Source organism: Arvicola amphibius, chromosome 4 (assembly GCF_903992535.2).
Source record: "Arvicola amphibius chromosome 4, mArvAmp1.2, whole genome shotgun sequence".
Classification (NCBI taxonomy): Eukaryota; Metazoa; Chordata; class Mammalia; order Rodentia; family Cricetidae; genus Arvicola; species Arvicola amphibius.
In genome coordinates, this window is record NC_052050.1 from 83642505 (window position 1) to 83663046 (window position 20542).

General features: G+C 45.6%; 1 protein-coding gene across 6 annotated transcripts in view; it reads left to right on the plus strand.

The window, feature by feature from the left end:
* The window catches only part of Tenm2 (teneurin transmembrane protein 2), a 961804-nt gene that overhangs the window by 746156 nt on the left and 195106 nt on the right, over positions 1-20542 (plus strand). For 4 of the 6 annotated variants that reach the window (XM_038326022.1, XM_038326023.1, XM_038326024.1 and 1 more), the window contains 2 exons: positions 314-436; positions 13400-13605. In XM_038326022.1, coding sequence (XP_038181950.1) covers positions 314-436; positions 13400-13605 — 329 coding nt within the window. Of the gene's footprint in view, positions 1-313; positions 442-8973; positions 8987-13399; positions 13606-20542 lie in introns of all 6 variants that reach the window. The other 2 variants (XM_038326028.1, XM_038326027.1) reach the window with 2 other exon arrangements.

Sequence of the window (20542 nt, forward strand, 5' to 3'; positions counted from 1 at the left end):
GCAGGTGTGAAGACAAGCATAGAGTGGCCTATCCTGAAAGATCAGACCTATGTGTCACCTCCCTCCTCCTCTGCTTCCCACGAGGGGTGCTGCCCCCGAGGCTGGGAACTACTGCCGAGCAAAAGAGACAGAGTCTGCTCTTGGATTGCCACTTTCTGTATTTAGCTAATCCTGGAGGCCTGGGGCAAGCCATTTTTGAACTGCAGTTTCCTTAAAAGGCAATTGCTTGGAAAAAGGCACCTGGCCCTCCCCCTTGACATTTGCATTGCTGAATTATCTATTCATATTTTTCATTACTTTGTCTCTCCTGCAGCAATGCATCTGCTCGGACTCAATTGGCAACTCCAGCCGGCAGATGGACACACCTTTAACAATGGCGTAAGGACCGGCTTACCAGGAAACGATGATGTGGCAACAATGCCATCTGGAGGCAAAGGTGAGGTTACAGCTGCTGCTTGCCTATTGAGGTCACAGGAAAATTCAGGGCTCTCGCCAGCTGCTTCAGGTTTTTCAATCCAAATCTTGGAAGGCACGCAAATAAAAGGAAAAAGAAAGGGAAAGGAAAAAAAGAAATGACTGCCTTTCATAGGTGCCCCGTTTAAAAGCTGTTTGCTGTTCCTGTCTGTTAGCTGTGTTTGGCTGGAGTCACTTGGATCTGGCACAGTGCCTGCTCCAAGCAGTGCGCATACCTGTGCTATCTACAGCAACTGGCACCATGTGGCATGCTTGAAAGCATCCCAAGGCCTGAACAGAAGCAGCAGCAACAGCAGCAGCAGCTGGAGCAGCAGCAGCAGCAGCAGCAGCAGAAACCTGCCTAATCAGAAGGCAGGTAGCAGCTGGCAGTACACGCCACTAGCCTGGGTCCCTCTCCCACAAGGAGAGATACAGCCTCCCTGGGGAGTAGGCTCGCCTGACTTGCCTTGAGAGAGAAAGAGAGAGAGACAGAGCTGTTCTGCTTTGGAGGAGAATAGAAAGGAGTTTTGACAACTCGGCAACAAAGCTTCCCTTCTCAGAACAGTGTGGAGGACAATAGAAATTGTTCGCTGAGGCAATCACTGTATTCTTGTAGGGGAGAAAAATAGGCGCTAACAAGGTGCTAAAAAAGAGGAGAGAAAAAACAGAGCCGTGGAGAGGTGGGGACGGGAGCAATTAAAAGGCAAGAGCAGCCAATGGCACAGCTAGCGGGGCTGGCGTTTGGTGGTTTGGTGGCATTTGAGTTGTTCGGGATGGAAATCACATAAGCCAGAGATTGTAGCGAAAGGGCTTCTCCAAACAGATTTTCTCAGTCCATTTCTTAGTCACCAGTACATACGCATGGGCACGCATGAGCACACACACACACACACACACACACTTTTTTTTTTTTTTTTTTTTTTTTAGAAAACACCACAGGAATATTTTAAAGTACAGTAGAGGAGCCTCTATAGGTCTGTCATAAGCCCAGCACAGCATAGTGTAACTTCAGCTTCAAAAATAGGAAAATCAGCATCTCTGAGACATTCAGGCCCAGGATATTCTAGAACCTTCACCAAAGAAAAACAGGACAGGTACAAACTTGAATTCAGGTCTGTGCAACGTGCATCTTCAGACAGGAGGTTGTCTTTTCTTGTATCTCCTGCTCTCTGCCGAGAAGACTCCAGACCCCCTCTGCCTCGGGTGTGTATGGCTCACCCTGATACGCCAACAGTCTTTAAGTCAGTCTCTCCAGAGCTGTCCTACACCTTCAGGTATGGCTTCTGCCTTTTTACCCAGTGTTGAAGAACCACGTGTCTCATCTGTCATAATCATAACGCTAAATTACCTTTAAGTAAGCATGAAAAAGTTCTTCCTGAGGATGAAATGATATGATTTCCATTATCGAGTGGGTAAAACCAGATCTCAAAATAAAGAGGATATCTCACCCTTAACTGGCCGTGCTCAGCTTTAACTGACCACAAAGCCCAGAGCCAAATTTATTGTCCTCAGGTTTGAAATCTATTCACCTCCAGTACTTGACCCCACTCCCTTCCGTTTCCTTTACAACAGTGGCTCCCATTTTTGCCTCTTGGGAGACATTGGCAAGGACTGAAAAGAGTTGGTTTTTTTTTTTTTACTGTCACAGTTGGAGGAGGTGTAGCTAGTGGGTTAAGGCCAGGGGTGCTGTTAAATGACCTACAGTAACACTAGCTAGCCCCCTATCATGAAGAATTACCTCGGCGCAGAGTACAACAGGATGGCGCTTAGAAGCCCACTGTCAGGGAGTCTCTGCTATGTTCACCCATTACTGTCCTTCAACACCAAGTCAACACCCCCTTCCTTCCAGACAAATCAGCACGCACATTTGAAAGTAAAAGATGCAGATTATCCCATCAGGCATGGAAGGTGGAGACAGACATATTCTGAACTTGTACACAGATGCTTTCGAATTAGTAGCCTTCACCTCGGGACCCCATGACCTTCACGGACCTCCAGAAATGGAAATGTCCCCTTTTGCTTTTGTCTCTATGCTCCATTTCCTAGACCCCTCAACATCCCACATCACGGTCAGATGACTGAGGAAAACTCCTTCGAGAACAAGCCTTAGGCATATGTGTCTCGAAGTCAGTGGTTCTCAGCCTTCCTAAGGCTTCGACCATTTACTACAGTTCCTCATGTTGTGGTGACACCCGCACCCCTCTCCCGTATCCAACCATAAAATTATTTCTGTTGCTACTTCACAACCGGAATTTCGTTTTAGCTGTGGATCACCATGGAAATGTTTTGGGAAATGGAGGGTTTATCAAAGGGGTTGTGACCCGCTGGTTGCAGGCCACAGGTTGCGAGCCACTGCTCTACCGTAACCAGTGTGTATGTCCTTTCCACTGTGGCTTTGGAAAGAGCAGACTCTTCGCCTTTCCTACACAGTGTGCTTTAAAACAGAGAGTACAGCCTTTGTGATGCCACCGCTTCTGAGATTGTCCAAGTGAATTATGGGACGTGCGGGGGAGGCTGTTTGCCAAAGCTTTGTCCTGTGGGTTTTGCTCACTGGGCCTTTATAAAAAAAAGGGGGGGGGGGTGAAACTTCAAAATTGCTTAAAAATGAAATAAAACTCAATACCTTTTCTTTCCAAATGCCAAAACAGTACTCTAGTGATGACTGAAGAGACCAGATTGCCTCTTCGAGCTTAAAGGAAGTCTTGTAAAATGACAGGAAAGATTGCTAATGTCCTTGAGTGACTCGAGATTTGAATTGCAAGACCCAGTGACCTCCCCATTCCTCACTCACCAATTCTATACATTTAGATAACCCAAATCAATTCCCATCGACCACTTTCCCACTGTTTCAAAGAGACAATCAAGACATATTGGCAATAAGTTAATTAAATAACACCCCCTCAATTTTTTTGTGGTATAGGATAATCCTTCACTCCGATGTTTTAATCAAGATTCACCACACATTGCCAGGGAGGTTAATCTTATTAAGCAATTACTGGGTAAGTATCCAGCAGGAGCAAATTAAAATGTAAGCAAAACACGGGCGTGTGAGCGCCATCTAAGATGGTCTATCAATAGAGATTTCATTAGTTGGTCTTCAGAAGTATTTACATTGTGCAGGTTTGGGAAGGAGTCTGATAGACAGGACAGCCTCCACACTCTGATATGATTGTGGAAACAGTTCTCCGTTCATTAGTTAGGAGAGTGTATTCTTGGGGCTGTGTCTTCCTCTTCCTTTTCCATTTACTGTTGCTCGTGGTTTATTTTTCCTCCAATCTCTTTCAATTAAACCTTAACATAGACTGTCTTGGGCTCCACACTGAGAAGAAGCCACACGTGGGCTGCCAGAATCACTCACCATCTCGTGTGTATTTCTATGTTCAAAGGAATGAACTCATACATCTTCATTAGAGGGGCACAAAGTGCTTTTTCTATAGATCTCAGATTAGATAAGCCTTGAGAATGAAGATTCGATACAGTATTCTGACCTGGTCAGATAGCATAAAGGGATCCAGCTTGATTGCCTGTGCCCAGAAATAAGGTATACAAGAGCTTCACCAGGGCACGTCACTGGCCCTGAGTTTGTGCACTGATCTTAACAAAGAATAGAGTCTCAAGTAGAATTTCATGGATTGTTCTCAAAATCCATCAGTCATTTTGTATTCCTACTGTGCTCTGTGTCACTAGGGTTAGCAAACTATATCTCATGAACCAAATCTGCCTGGCCACCCGTCGTGACAGTCTCTATAGGTACATAGCCAGGCCCGTCAAGCTGTGGGGGCAAATGGGTGCAGTATTTGCAATTTTACCCTTTAATAAAAGAAAAATGCTGATGACTCTCCCGTATCATTTCCAAACTCATTTCTACTTCTCTAGATCCTTTCTTGTACCCACACTAAGGATTCCAAGATCCCAACACCCCTAGTTCTCTTTCTTCACCAAGTGCTGGTTATGTATGCTTCGTGACTTGCATTGCTGTGTCCTGTAAATCCGTACAGAATACTGGCGCTGATTTGGCTGGACACAAACACCAGTTACATCCCTGCATGCCGAACTGACCCTGTTTATTCAGGTCTTTTATCCATTCCTAGCCTTGAGTTTGTCATCTGTAGAATGGTGCTCCTTCACATGCTTTTGGTTCAGCATAAAAGAGATAGCCTTGCAGAACCATGTTTTGGTAGCATGCACTTGTCAAACAACCTACGAATCTTTATCATCATTAAAGTCACCATCACATCTCTTGGTTGGTTCATTTAATACATCTCCCCAGGCTGCCACTTCCAATGAGATGTTGGGATGTCCAAAAGGGAAGGCTTGCTTTCAGGATGGCAAGACAGACAATAACACCGCTTCATCTCCCTCCCTTTACCTTCCAAGAATTAACGCAAGTCCCAGGTGACGCTTTTGTCCCTCACTGGATGAGATCAATGGGAAGCAAGACTTCCCCTTCCAAGAGGCCGACGTGTAACACAAGCTGGCCAGATCTCCAAGCGTGATTTGTCTCCTGCCGCTTTGAGCTCCATCACCGCCAGCCTGCCTGTTTTAAGCCCGACCATTCTCGGTTTATAACTCAGCTGTAAACATTTATTTGTGCCTGAAGCACATTTCTTTCCTACCCTTTGAAAAAAAATCAGAATTTCCAGATGGTATGCAAGTTGGAAAAAATGGCAAAGACTGTTATTCTGTTTAGAAACATGTTTTTCTACACTTGCCCTTTCAGCAAAAACTTCATAATGATTTTTACTCGTTGGCTTAATGCACGGTACTAGGAGCCAGATTCGCGGGGAGGTTGGTAATTCTTCCTCTGGCTCCTGTCACTCAGCCTCTCAGTGCATACAGCTCAGGGTTTCAAATGATCACTTCTCTGCATGGGACTTTTCCAAAGTTGGTGATGTTCCCAGAAGGACAAGGGGTCAAACATCATCTTAGAGTATAGCCATTAGCAAATATGCCTGTCGCTTAAGTCGATGCAATTCCTGTCATTCTTAGAGTGTTGTTCTACCGCTGTTACAGCTGGGTCCCAATTAAATGTGTCGCAAGGATGGGTTTCTGACCCGAGTTCTATGTTGTCTAGTTTGTTCTTCCTTACATCAATCTAGCTTAACGGAGATCCAAAGAATCCAATCATTTGTTCCTACATCCTGAATTTGCTTTTCCTCTCAAAATTGGCCACCCTTCTTTCACAGGGTCAATACACCAGAGCTCTTCTCCTTCTGGATTCTCTTCTGGAGATTCTCTAGTGTGGGTTCTGAAATGCAGTCTGCCTAATAGTTAGATGCATGGGGTTCTGAGTCCACCGGAGAAGCTTTTCTCACCCCAGCTCCACCACTGAAGAGCTATAGGGCCATAGGCAAGTCACGTAACTTCTGTCAACCCTGGTTTTCCCATCCTAAAAAAAGGGGGCAAAGCGCCAGGCTGTCAGAAAGTCGTATGCCGAGTAGAAGCTATTCTGTCCGTTTAGCTACCATCAACAGTACTAATAAACCGAGTGGCATATTGAGGCGAGGTGAGTTCACGGCAGGGTCAGAGGTATAAATATTTGACTAGAGGTAGTGAAGAACTGACCGCTTTTATCTAAGGCAAAATGTGAAGGCCGTATACAGTCCCTAGACTGGAAGGATCTTCTACGAATGAGCATCGCTGTGCAGCATTGTGAACACCGTTACAGGGGCAGGGTCTCTCACCCTGGGAGTTCTCTCCCCGAGAAGAGCCATCCAGTGACAAGCCGGAAGACTGATGAGGATGACAGCTCAGACGAGCTGTAACTTCTTAGCCGCTAATCAAAGGTCCTTACAGGAGCTCTTTCGTTACCTGTTGGCTAAACAGCAGCCTCGGATGGTTGTTCGGAGGTCCAAATAAATGGAAACGAAGTGTAATGGCCGAGGCAATCTTCTGAATTCAACTTTATTTGCGATAGATAAAAATCTGTGAGGCAGAATAATCTGCAAGGCAGATTGATGTGGAGGAGCCTCCGGAGCTCGGGGAAGTTAGGAAGTATTAATACGAGGCCTCATTTCCCTGCTATAACTAGGAGCTCATTCCCTTTATCACTTGTTTGGGGAATAACGTCTCTGTTTCCATAAATGAGTTATGGTACCATGTTCTGAAATGATTGGTCCTAATGCAGCTGTGGAGGACTGTCACTCTCCCCGACATCAGTCTTATTTAACTGGTTGAGATTTTAGGTACATGTCTCAGAAGTAGGCAGTCATTTCCCATTTACATGAGCAATCTTGCGTAGAGCAATGGAGTTGGATGATCGTGTAAAATTGATCATCGGGGTGTTACTTTAGGAACACCACAAGGCTCACCCGTAGCCCGGAGATGCGCTAGCCAGACCTGGAGGATCTCAGACGTCCACCTCTTGGGGAAAATGACCACCATCTCCACTTTTCATCATGTAGCTCGCGGATAGACAAGTCTCCCCTGGAGGCCCCAGGTTTGAGAGGCCCTGCTTGCTGGAATGCCTTTCCTAGCCATTGCCCAGCACCCAGTCACACCGCACCCACTCGCCCAAGAAGGTCACAGGATGCTCTGCCATGTCTCTTCTCTGGTGGTCCCCAACTCAGTCCAAAGTCAAGACTGTGTGACCCGAGACTTCAGACTACCTGGGCTGTTGGAATGTGGGATGAGAATATGGCATCCATCCCAGCTCTGTGTGGTCCAAAGTTTATCCTTCATCACAGTAGATGCTTGATAAATATTTATTGCTTGAGTATAAGATGACCCAGCCAAATGCTCAGGGTGTTCATTCATCATTGTTAACTAAGTCAAGTCTGGCTGCCCTTCACTCAGGCAGGTGCACAGAGCTGCTCACATGAGAAGCAGCTGGGGCCATTTGGAAGCCCCAGACTTGTAGCTTTGATTGCTCTGACCCTTGTATCTTAATATGCATGACCTATGCACTGCCCTGACAGGCTGTAAGCATACTACTGCCTGTTCTTTGATTTCAACAGCTCTGGAAAATGGTTGTAGCTTTGTGAAGCACCACTCCAGCCCACGGGTCTCTTTTATTAATTGTGCATACTCCGAGCAGTCTATATATGAAATTCTACCATTACAAGTTTAGCCATAAAATCTGAGTTCCCAGTTCTAGCTGACTTAAGGGAATGCTGTGACAGCCAGGCTAGAAAGTAGAAACACCAGCATGCCTGTAACACGGTATTGGTTGAATCTTCAGAAGTCCATCATTCAGATGGAAGGACTAAGTCAGAGAAGGGTAGTGATGAGCCCAGAGCCACGGAGCCGGTAATTGCTGGTGCTGAGTCCCACTTCTGGGACTGATCAGCCCTAAAGAGCCTCCTTGACATTTCTATTTCTTCATGTGACGTTTATTCATTCTGTACCTAGAGACAGAATCTGGTTGTTATTGTTCCTTCACTACCTGTATCTCCATGGCATCCTGTTAGGGACAAGCTAGAACTATATAGCTAGGGAGAACCTTGGTTCAAACCTTTATTTGTGGGATCTGGTCCAGCTTTGCTGTCTCTTTGTTCTAAGAGGAAAACACAGATCTGTGCTCCCAGACACTGGCCCAGCACTTGAGCAACCTGCAGTCACATAGTCTATTCGATGGGTCCTTGTGCAGGCTGTAGCAATTCATAGTCTTTTGCCTCTTTCTTCCTCCTTCTATTTATTTTAAAACTGTATCTTCTAATAAATCCACTTTAATTATTGTTTTAAAAGAGTAGAAACTTCTTTTGTTTGCTATTAAGAACACTATCGTGACCATTGGTAAATTGGAATGAGGTCTGTGAACTAAACTTTGCATAGTAGCAAGGTTAGTTTCTTGAGTTGATGGCTGTACTGTGGTTCTTAAAAGTACTATTCCCGATTTAAGATAAACACATGGAAGTGTGCAAAGGTAAAAGAGGGCTTTGTTTGTAACTGATTCTCGTTGTTTCAAGAAGAGAAAAAGCTTACAGACACCACACTCACACACACACCACACACACACACACACACACACACACAGTCATCCATCCATGTCTTGGGAGTACTGATACAGTCTTCTCCAGATACCAAAAATATGTGGGTCCCCAAGATCCATATATAAAATGTTGTACTATTTGCATAATCCAGGCACATCCTTCCCTATATATTAAATCATCTCTACATGTTCTGTTTGGGGAATCCCAAGGAAAAAGTGTTTTATTCATGTGCTTAATACAGATCTTATTCTTTTCAGATAGTTTTGATCTCTATTTCATTGAACCCACATATGTAGAAAACCCAGATGTGGAGGACTGACTGCACACACATATACATGCATATTTATGCAGAGAGAGAGAGAGAGAGAGAGAGAGAGAGAGAGAGAGAGAGGATACTAAAGCTGATGTGTGTGATGCTTACAGAGTCTGGGTTAAAGACAACAGAAATTCCATGTAGCACTTGAAATTATTTTTCACCTGATGCTATTTCTAAATAAAAATTACATGTATGAATGTATGTGTGCATATATACCACTAAAGAAAAAAGGTTTGCAAACTCATCATTCAGTTGCACACCCTGGGAAATCAGCTTGGAAGATTTTGTTTCCCATCTGTGATGGCTATTCTTGGTCGTCAGCTTGAGATACATGGGAAGAGAGAACCTCCGTTGAGGTATTGCCGCCTTAGATTTGCCTGCAGGCACATCTGTGGGGTGTTTTCTTGATTGCTAATTGACGGTGGAGGGCCCATCCCACTGTGGACCGGTGGTCCTGGGTTGTATAAGGAAACAGGCTGAGCAGAATCAGTAACGAAACATTAAGCAGCTTCCACGGCTCCTGCCTTTGCTCCTGCTTGGGTTTCTACCCCAACCTCCATCAGTGATGGACCTGTGACCTGGATGTATAAACCAAATAAACCTTTTCTTCTCCAAGTTCCTTTTGGTCAGGGTTTTATCACGGCAACAGAGAAACAAACTAGAATGCCGTCTACCAGTGGAAGGAGCTTATGTCAAGGCCACTGAGTTTGTTAAAATTAAACATACCTATAAGCCAGCCATAAGAGCGTTCTGATCGTCCTCATCCTGGTGTGCTGATGGACGCCCTTCCCAACATACACACAACCCTATAAACTCCTCGTGACTTGGTTAAAGACTGGCTCTCACAGCCTGCTCTACGGAGCACGGAAGGCCAGAGTGGATGCCACTTAACACCTCTCTGAGTCCACGCCACTCTTCCATAGGGAAGGACACTGAGACCCTGAGAGCTAAAACATCCTAAAACTCTGGTTTCTTAACAGCAAGCATGGGATTTGCATCAAAATAGTTTATTCCCACCCATCCTTCCACAAAAGCCTGAGGGTCGTTCAGGGCCAGGGACAGGACCCATGGCTTTTGATCCTTATTTTCTAGGCCTTTCCACTGTAGCAAATGTCTCCTCTTGTACTTGTTTATTAATTAGAGTTTGTAGGAAAGATACACCAGAGATCCACTCCCAGTTCTTCCAAACAGTCCACAAGGAAATTTCTTTAAATAGCAAATTCCACATAGAGTTCTGGAAAGGTAATTTTGTTGTTGTTGTTGTTGTTGTTTTTAATAAAAAACAAAAAGGTTCAGCTTACATGCAAGCCTTCAAAGCAAATCTTCCTCAAGGCCCTCCTGTCACCTAATTGTCACAGGGCTTTGCTGAAAATTACCCACCAGATGGGCAGGAGTAGCGCAGAGTGACGCAAGGTGTGCAGGACATGCACGGTGGGGCCACAAAGCATGCTCAGGGAAACAGCTAGAGGGAGCACTGAGCGGGCCAGCAGAGCGGCCCCCAGCGGCATCCGCAAGGACTGTAGGCCGTGTCCCAGCAAAGTGAGACGCAGAGGGTAGGGGCTGTGTGTTCAGGGCAGTGCTGCCATTGGCCTGGGGTCAGACTCAGGAGAGTCCCAAGTTTAAGCTTATTCTTTTAGCTAAATCTACCCCATACATAATTAGATTCTCTCAAGACATGGGCAGGCACATATACATATAGATCACAAATATACACCAAACTTCTATTTTAAAAAAAATTTTTTTTTACTCCCCCCAAAAAAAGTCAGATGTTTTCTGCGTAGGTTTCCTTCTTGGATGACCATTTTCCATTCCCTGTAACTGTCTTCGTTTATTTTGCTAATGCTGTGTTCTGGGCCTGGTGCAGACTCTCATTGTTCCCACTGTGGATGGTTTCCATTCTACGATAGAGGACTGGAGGCCCAGAGAGGTTAAGCAAAGTGCCAAAAGTCACACCGCATGGAAGCCAGGATTTGAGCCCTGGAAGCTGGCCCCCCAACTTTGCCATTCATCCATCACATGCCGTGTCTCATTTGGAGGGGGACACATGAAGAAAGGGACATCTAAATTGCCAAGGGGTGTGGCTGCTAAGTCAGCAGTCTCTACCCACTGACATCTGAAGGTGCTTTCCTGAACACGGCACTCTAAAGTTAGGGTCCTGTATAAGAAAGGGGGATCCCTAGGCTCTAAAATGGAGTTCTGAGGCTTCTTTTCTGGATTTCGCCAGAGCAACCACTGTGGAAACCTGCTCCCACCAGGTCTCCAGCGGGCTGCCAGTCAGAATGCACAAGAGGCCACCACAGGCTGCTGGCTGCAGGTCACCAGCCTGCCGTTAGCCCAGCAGCTCAGAGGCCCACAGGTGTAGTGGAACATCTGTCACCTATGGATTAAATGCTAAGCTCAGAGATAGAGCCCGGGTCACCAAAGCTCTTTCAGCATTGAAAGCGTTTTCCTCACTTGTTAGCATTTGCTTTGGTCTCTGTTAAAGGCCTTCAGCTGTTCTTGTCCATGGTGGTTCTTGTTCGATTTGTTTGTTTGTTTGTTTGTGATTTCATTCCTTCCCTACTGGGTCCTTGTTTAATATAATGTTCCATGCCCCCAAAGGCTTTAATTTGAGTAGGGAAATCTGACAAAAGCAACATTTTTAAATATAAAAGTTTCCAATTTATGGCACTCACGGCCTCTGACCAACTCGTGAAAACAAATGTTCTCTCCTGGGCCCACCCTGATTTCAGAAACCACTCAAATTAGCCATAGTTGCTCGAGGTTTAGCGCCTGAGGCGATATTTTCTGCCAGAACTGATTCTGAGTGGACCAACTCAGTGACTCCTCATAGCAGCCCTATGAAACGAGTAATAGTAGTGTCCCCACTAGACAGACAGGGGAACTGAGGCACGGAAAGCTGATGCATTTAGCAAGTATCCAAGCCGAGACTTGAGGCAAGCCAGCCAGCCAGCCGAGCCTCTGCTCTCCTGTACCACCCCATGTTCCCCCTTGTAGCAAGTGTTTAGTGCCTGCTGGACACAGCCAGCCTTCAGCCAGGGTTTTTGGCACACTAGCTACTCTGTTTCTATCAGTCCAAACCGTTTTACTGGCCACCCATTTTACAGATGAGGAAACTAAGGGCCAGGCCACGTCAAGGTCTCATCCAGGTGCCACTGGTCATGGGGACAGAGCCAGCTCTGCTGAATCAGAGAGGGTTGCTCATCTTTAAAGCCAGTCTCTGGCAGTTCTGTAAGTTTTCACGACCGTCCAGCCCCTGTACAGTGTGTGCAGACTGAATAAACAGACAGAGATTTTTCAGGACTGTCCATCCACAGCAGAGCACTGAAGGGAACTTGATGAGCCTCCTTAGTCCAGGCTGAAGATGCTCAAAGTTCAGGGCCGCCAGTGGGATCCACACTCCTAGAAAGGAACAGACACAAACATAGCTTCTTTCTGTGGTTGGTGTTGTTTGGCTTAGAAACTCTTGAGCCAGGAAGCCAGTAAGATGGGTTTTTTTATATATCCTGCCGTGGTTGGATTCATTTGAGGTCATCACAAATCACATCTATGCAACCAAGATTTAGCTGTGTGTTCTGTCACCACGGAGATGGGGCAAATGATATACCAATAGAGAAATGAACTTATTTACGCTGGGGCAGCTGATCTCAGCTTTTCCGTTTGCCCTGGTTGCTGAAGAAAGCTCCTTCAGTCCACTCTTAGGAAGCAACCCCCTCTCAACTCAGACACTGCAAGCTGAGCCTGCTGGTTCATGCCTATAATCCCAGCAACTGGGAGGCTGATACAAGGGGACTGCCATGAGCTGCGACTAGCCTGGGCTTATATACAGAGTTAGTTCTGTGCCAACCTGGGCTACAAAGAAAGACCCTGTCTCAAGGAAGGATGAAGACAGAGGAGGGGAAAAAGAGAAGGAGAAGAACCAAAGAAGGAAAAGTAAGGAAGAAAGGGAGACAGAATGTTTTTGGTTTGTTTTGGTTTGGGTTGGGTTTTTCTGGTTTTGTTTTTGTTTTTTTGGGGGGGGAGGTATTTTGTTTTGCTTAACCAAACTTTTACTCTTCAAGTACTGAGGAAGGAAGGCTGTGCATGAGCGATTGAAATAGTCAGGATCAGCCACCAAAAGAATGTAACCATTTTGTGTCAAAGTTACAAGGTGAAGGTGTGACTTCTCAGGATCCTTCCACCCTGTCCTCCACAAGGAAGGAGCCAATCCCGTGTCAGGTGCTGACTTCACTTTCTGCTGAGCTATTTTATTTATTTTGGGTTTTGAACTGGTTTTTGTCCCAAATATCAGAGTAGGCTTGACTAGAAAGAGTAATGAAAGGCTTCAGAAAGAGTTAAGCATGGTTCCAAATTAACATGGGCAACCCTTCCCTCCTGGTTCTTTTAAGATGCCAGTTATATGGGGAATGGGACTTGATGTCTCCTTCTCAGACTCTGGATCTTCCTGTATTTGATCAGTTGAGATTAATAATAGAATTGCTTTAAAAAAATCACCGTGCCAGGGTCTCAGATGCCCTGGGGTATGAATTTATAGCTTTTTTGTTTAAATCCTCAATGTTTCAGCTATCACTTAAAGAGAATGCATTTAATCTTAACTTGGAAACAGCACAAAAAAAATCTGGCATATAATTAAATATAAATGTACAGTCAACTAATGTATACAAATGTCATTGACTTGCTGTCTATTCCTGTGTTCTAGTGCCCTGGTCACTGAAAAACAGCAGCATAGACAGTGGCGAAGCCGAAGTTGGTCGACGGGTGACACAGGAAGTCCCACCAGGGGTGTTTTGGAGGTCACAGATCCACATCAGTCAGCCCCAGTTCTTGAAGTTCAACATCTCCCTTGGGAAGGATGCCCTCTTTGGTGTCTACATCAGGAGAGGACTGCCACCGTCTCATGCACAGGTACGGCCACACTTGACGGGATCGAGTGAATAACGCGTGTGCGTGCGTCACTTCACACCTGCTAAAATGCCTGTCACTAAAGCACAGACAATGCCCAGAACTGACAAGGGTCGGAAGACATTGGAGCCCTCGTATATCCCTGGCAGGCAACAAAATAGCTCAGCCTCTATAGAGTCAAGCTGACCAGTTATTGAGAAAGACAATTGTAGAATTGCCATAAGGCGGGGAATTTTCTCTTCGATGCATATATACGCTCAAAGAGAAGCCAAACATTCTGTCCCATGAAGAACACTAATGCTTCACAACAGCATTATTCATAACCAAAAAGGGGAAAGCAGCCCGGGTGTCCAAATGATGGGCGACTGGGTAAACAAAGCATGGCATGGCTAAGGTTTGGGATTTGATAGAGCACGCATGGACACGCTGTGCTAAATAAAGGAAGTCAGGTACAAAAGGCCTGTAGTGTACAGTTTCAGCTATAAACTATCTGGACTAGGCAAATCCACAGATGCAGAAGGGAGGTGAGCAGATGCCAGGGAATAGGGACCGAATTCTATTTTTTTAACATCCTGACAACAGCCTCCCCTCACTCCCTTCCGTCCGTCCCCTCCCAATTCACCCCTCCTCCGTAATGGCTCAGAAAGGAGCAGGCCTCCCATGGGCTTCAGCAAGTGTGGCATGTCAAGCTGCCATAGACCAAGCCCTCCCCCTGTGTTCAGGCTGGGCAGGGAAATCTAGCATGAGAAGTAGGTTCCCGAGAGACCATCAAGGCACGAGGGACAGCTCCTGCTCCCATCGCCCTGGGAGTCCCACATATAGACCAAGCTACATAAATGTCAGATATATGTAGAGGGCTTAGGTCAGTCCCATGCTATCCCTGTTTTCTACAATCCTTCCTCCCTGTCCTCAGCTGGACTCATTGTTTGGCCATGGAGAATCTGCCTCCACCAGTCACTGGATGAAGACTCTCTGATATCAGACAATAGGGGTAGTCACCAATCCAGTCACAAGAAATGGCCAGTTCAGGCTATTGTAGCCACTGCTACCAGGAGTCTTAGCTGGGCCAACCTTGTAGACTCGCGGAATTTCCCTTGCATCAGGCTTCTATGCAACTCCACAAAGTCCCTCTTTCCAGTCAGCTCTCAGTACTGTTCCCCTCCATCCACCCCCCAACCCAATCCCTCAAGTTCCCATCTCCTCTACTTCCCCTTCCCAGGGATATCCATGTGCTCCCCCTTGGGTCCTCCTTGTTACCTAGCTTCTCTGGGTCTCTGGATTGTAGCATGGTTATCCTTTACTTTACAACCAATATCCACTTACGAGTGAGTGCATACCATGATTCTCTTTTGGGGTCTGAGTAACCTTGCTCAGGACGATTTTTTTTCTAGTGGGGATTGATTTCTACCAGGAGTATAACTTCTCCCAGGGGCGATGGAACTACTTTGAAACAGGCTGAGGTGGTGACATGCCAGTGAACGAGCTAAGACCACTGGGATTTTTTTTTAAGTTTGTGTTGCATGAATTATTGTTTGTAAAGATGTGCCGCCCTGCTAATGTCTGACCTACTTTGATTGGAATAGAAGTTAATCTCAGGATGCCTTATATTGGAAAGTCACGTCATTGACGTCACACCAGGTAGTAGACCATTGTGTATGGGAAGAGTGACGCATGGAACTGGAATCCAGTGACGTTTCTCTGCGACACCCCGAACTGAGTTCCTTGGGAAACCCTTGGCAATGTGAAAGGGAGATTCTTGCCAGAGTTGGGAATAAGGAAAGTAGACTTTATTATGGAACTCATATTTATCACCGTGTGGCTTCCTGGTATAAATTTCACTCTGCATACCATTTGGGCTGAATTAACACCTACCTAGCCTGAATTTCTTTTCCAGCAAGAATTATATGCTCTGAAAAAAGCCAAGTTTTCCCTGCCTCATTTGCCCTCAAATCTAGCAAATATATATATATATATATATATATATATATATATATATATATATATATATAGTACCTTAGGAAGCACACTGTGGAGGGAAAGCACCCAGATGCCCAGTCAAAGCTGGCTTTGAAATGTGTTGGAAAGATACTCATCTAGAAAATTCTATCAGAAGAAATTAAGGCTTTAAAATCATTGGCTAATAGGAAGCAGTCAGGCCACCATAGCCTTGTCTTTAGCTCAGAGCAGACATTGCTAATCAATGACAGCACTTTTCCTCGCTGAGCCCAGTACACAAATGCGTCCCTGCACAACTCTCAAGGCAGCCACTACCAATCGACCAGTGCTGGCTCTCGAGATGAAAGTTATTTGCAATCCCATCTTTATAGCCTGCAATGATCGATATAAGGACTCTAAGGGCGATTTCATTTTGAGCAGGGAGGGCTGTGTAGGTTTTTATTACCATACACAGTGCATGCTATTGGGACCAATATGTAAAGTGGTAATCAATGAGTCCTCCATCCATCCAGAAAAAATATTTATTGGGCTAGGCACGAATTATCCAGAGATGAGTGAACACTGTCCCTGACCAAGCAGACAGCTGCTCTCTGAAGAGATCCTCATCCAGGGAAGGAGGAATTCAGCTGAAAGGGGTCCCTGAGGCAGTTCCAGAGCTTTTGGCCAGACAGCAGGATGCCACCCTGGGAAGTTACACAGATTGTTAGGTGGTCAGCTTGCCCTTCAGGCTCCACTGGCCCTGCTGTAGCAGTCATGAAGGATTTACAGTGGCGAAATCTGCTTGTTGGCATGATTTGGCAATGGATGGCTGTGCCTCTGGGCACAGCTGAGCACAACTTTCCCCTCAGCTCGTCAGCTTCAAGGAGCCACGCTAAGGAAAATGTGGCCGCCTCTGGCTCTCTTGTTCCCTTTGCCTTGCAAGCTCTGGATACCAGAGCCTGGGGTAGTTGTGCTTACAGCAAGTGACTATGACAGCCCTGTAACTGAGTGACAACAGACAGCAACTGACAGACAAACTCCACTCCGTTTCCCTGCCGTTCTGACATTCAGGACTCCAACCCTCAACGACAATGTCTTTTCCTCTTTTGTGGCTGCACCGTACTGTCCATCTTCTGCCAAGCTCGTGATTGTTCTAGCAATCGTCCTCTCGAAAAAAAAAAAAAAACCCACTCCAGGGACAGCCCCAGCATATGCTTCAAGGGAAAGGAAATGAATAGCAAGGAGCTGATATGACCTGGGATTTCAGTCCAACTGCCAGTGTAAGAACGGAGGGTGTGTTGAGGGGTCAGGTAAGCATAGCACAGCAGAGACACCCAGAAATGCACAAGACAGGTATACTATCAGAGCACTGCTTTAAGGTGGGGGCGAGGAAAATGTTCCGTGCACATTCTTACATCCAGTCCCTGTCATTATATGCATTCATGTCCATTTGATGAGGCACATTTCCTAGAGGAGACGGTGCTGAGCTCTTTGCAGGGACAGGTGACTAACACACGTCTCAAGCTATTATAGAATTTCTCATTTCTATTGGCATATCCTATCAAGGAACATAAGTTCTATGGGGATTGGCGGCCTAGCCAAGGTGACTCATTTGAGCTGGAGAAAGAGAAAGAAAGGGAGGGGAAAGGGGATGAAATTCCATTGACTGTGTTGCATGAAATGGCTATGTTTAAATTTTATAGAGGATCTTGCTCTGACCAAGAGACTACAAGTTTAGTACCCTTGTCCAAGGATATTAAATACAGACGAGATTCCCTTTTTTTTTTTAACCTGCTTAAATTTCCCAAGATTCGGAGTCAGTCCCAGATGACTCTGTCTCAAACTGACTTTTTACAGAAGATACAGAAGCAACACAGCATAGGCGAGGAAGTTCTGCAGTTAGACCAAGAGCTTCGGGGTGGAGGTGTGCCACGCCACGCCATCACCAGGTGGCTGGGAATGAATGCCGTGGCTCATCTTAGCTTTGCTTTCTCTCTTACCTGTGTCACCCACCCCCACAATATGGTGGCAGTTATGTAACAGTAGACAGAACAACAAAGGGAAGAAGTGGAAGGTCTTGGTAAACTAAAGCCCCAAAGAGAGATAGTATGTATTTCATTGGACTTCAGCATTGGCAACTGAGATGGGAAAGCATGTGTAAAGCCCTGGGTTCAATCCCCAGTACAATCATCTCCAAAACCTCTGTGTGTGTGTGTGTGTGTGTGTGTGTGTGTGTGTGTGCGTGCGTGCGTGTGTGTAGTAAAACCACTAATACAGACAAGTAATTATACAAATATGCAAATATGGGGTTTAAAAATGAGATTAATTTCCTCATTATTTTCTTCTTACTGAAGAACAAGCTATATTTCCATTGCCGAAAATTTCAAGAAACCAAAAAGGAGAAGGTAAAAATACTCATAATTTGAAGTAGTCCCCTTTGGCTAAATGTTTATATATGTTTGCTCTAACAAAGCATATCCATGGCAGTTTAAAAAAAAGAAAGAAAGAAAGAAAAAACCTGACAGTCCAGTGGCTTAAAATAGCAAATGCTGTTTCTTGCTTAGTCTGGCGATCAGTGATTTTCCATCAGGTGAGATTGTGACCTGCCCCAACTCCCTGCACAGAGAGGGACATTGGCAACACTTTTGGTCATCACAGCTCAGAGAAGATCACTACACATCCCTGGGCAGAGGCCAAAGCTACTGTTGAAACCTCCTTGGGGCTGCCTTCTATTGCCCACAGCACAGTACCCCCAAAGGAATTATCTTAACTGCAGACATTAGCACCAAGGTTCTGATCCCTGCATCATGTGTTCTTCTCCAGTTAACGAGGACTGTTTGGTGTCATCTTCGGATTTCGAGGACACAGACCTACAAAGTCTCTGTTACCAGGCACATGCCAGCTCCCCATGGCAAGGGAAGGGGAGACGGGAATGTGCACCCATTCCTGAAGAGCCCTGTGACACATGAAACAAAAGTCCCTTCTCTTATTGCCCGTAACAAGTCGCGCCCTACTTCAGAGGTGCAATCAGTGATGGTCCCAGAAGAAAAGGTCCAGAAATGTGAATGAAAAGCCATGGTGACTTTTCCTCACAGTGTGATAACAGTCCTAGTGGCTGGTCGGAGTCTGGTCCTACAAATAAACCCTTATGAATTGCATTTACCATGCTAGATTCTCCTGAGAGCATACACCGTGCCTATACATGGGGCAGCACTGTGTCCGTGACTAAATCATTGACTTGCACCCCTGCATAAATTAGTTCTTGCCATTTCTCAGTTAGAAATATCGTCAGTTAGAAAGGATGGTATCTTTGTGCTTGAGATGCAACATTTTTGACACCCTACACTGCATTTTTAAAGAAAAAAGCAGTGAAGAAAATAAGTCAGTCTTAACGTACCAACTCAAATTCTTATGGGGATGGTGTGTGTACAGTCAAAGTTGGCTGGTTTCTTGCCAAATATTTGAAATCCTACAAACTGTGTCAGATTTACTGAACCCTGGTTCTTGGAACAAAACAGGCCAGGCTGAGGAAGGAAAACGATCACATGATCAGGCTTCTGGGCCAGGCATCAGAGGAAATCTCAGATCAGAGTCTGTTGCTTCAAGTCCGGAACTCGGGTGGTTAAGGCAGCGAGCAAGTTTGCTTGACAGTTCATCACTGATTGCTGCTGATATGTCAAGCCAAGGAAAACCCTTTGCGAGAACAAGTCAATAATCGGCAAATTAGGTACATGATTAACCTGAGACAACAAGATGCAGTTACCGCTTGGGAGCCCTGCTGAGACTTCACCTTCTCCACAGTCCTGTTTAGCAAATATTAAAAATGCCTACTTCATCACTCAGACTGATGGAGCCAGGAGCCCAGTGACTTCCAGCGGCAACTTGAGCGTGCGTTCGGAGGCTTGATTGCCAGGAGGTATACCAGGCATGGAGCAGTGCTGGAAGATGGAAGTGGAGCCTGCAGCTCCTCGTTTATGCTAAGATGCCTCTATGGCAGAAACTAAACAGTTCATGGATTGCACACAAGACCAATAGAAGAGAACTGTTCAAGAGACCACAAACTGCCTCATGATCATACCAAATAAATGCAAATATGGAAGATTGATTATGTGTAAATTCAGATCAAAGGAGTGAGCTGAGCAAACATTCCTTTTCATCCTCACCCACAGAATCCTCCTAATGCCTTTTTTGAAAAGCAAATTTGTGAGTGGCCATCAGTGGTGTTAGCTTTTCCTGCCTCCCGCCCATCCTGATCTGTCTCACAGCCTTGTTGGGAAAGAGACTCTCTTTTTCCTTATCCCCTTACTTTCTTGCCCTACTAAATAGGCTTGGTTATAGCTCTATAGTTTCAAGCCAAGGTAGGACTCTAAGATACTGGAGCTACTGATGATCTCAACCGTCTGGCTATATCATTTTGCCACCACCTGTCTGCCTTCGCTGAGCCCAGGTACCAGTCAGCTGGGCTTTGCTGGGCCTGTTCCTTGAGTGAAGCAGGGTAGAGGTAATACCAGGGCTTACTGTCAGCCTTCTAGGACATTTCTGAACATTTTGCCGAAGCCCCCAAGATGTTCATATCCATGGTGAGGTGGGCATGGTTTCATAGTCATGCATGCTATAAAGGTCTTGTGGAATCCATTCCTTTATTTCCCTGAAGTTCTGAAGGTGCTTTTGGAAAAGATTTTCTCAAGACACCCCCAGTGGTAAACTGGTACCATCCTAATTGCCACCAGAGTTGGGAACGCTCTCCCAGTGGTTAGGAAAAAAATCAGCCAAGGATGCTTGAATTCAATAGGAGAGCTGGTGTGGGGGCAATTCACCAGCAAACCCCGAACCTTAGTTAGCTTTCTTTTCTGTGTGAGAGTTTGAATGTGACCGGCCCCCATAATCCAATAATCTCATAGGGAGAGGCATTATTCAGAAGTGTGGCTTTGCTGGAGTGGATATGGCCTTGTTGAAGGAAGTGTGTCACTGTGGGGGCAGGCTTTGAGGTTTAATATACTCGGGA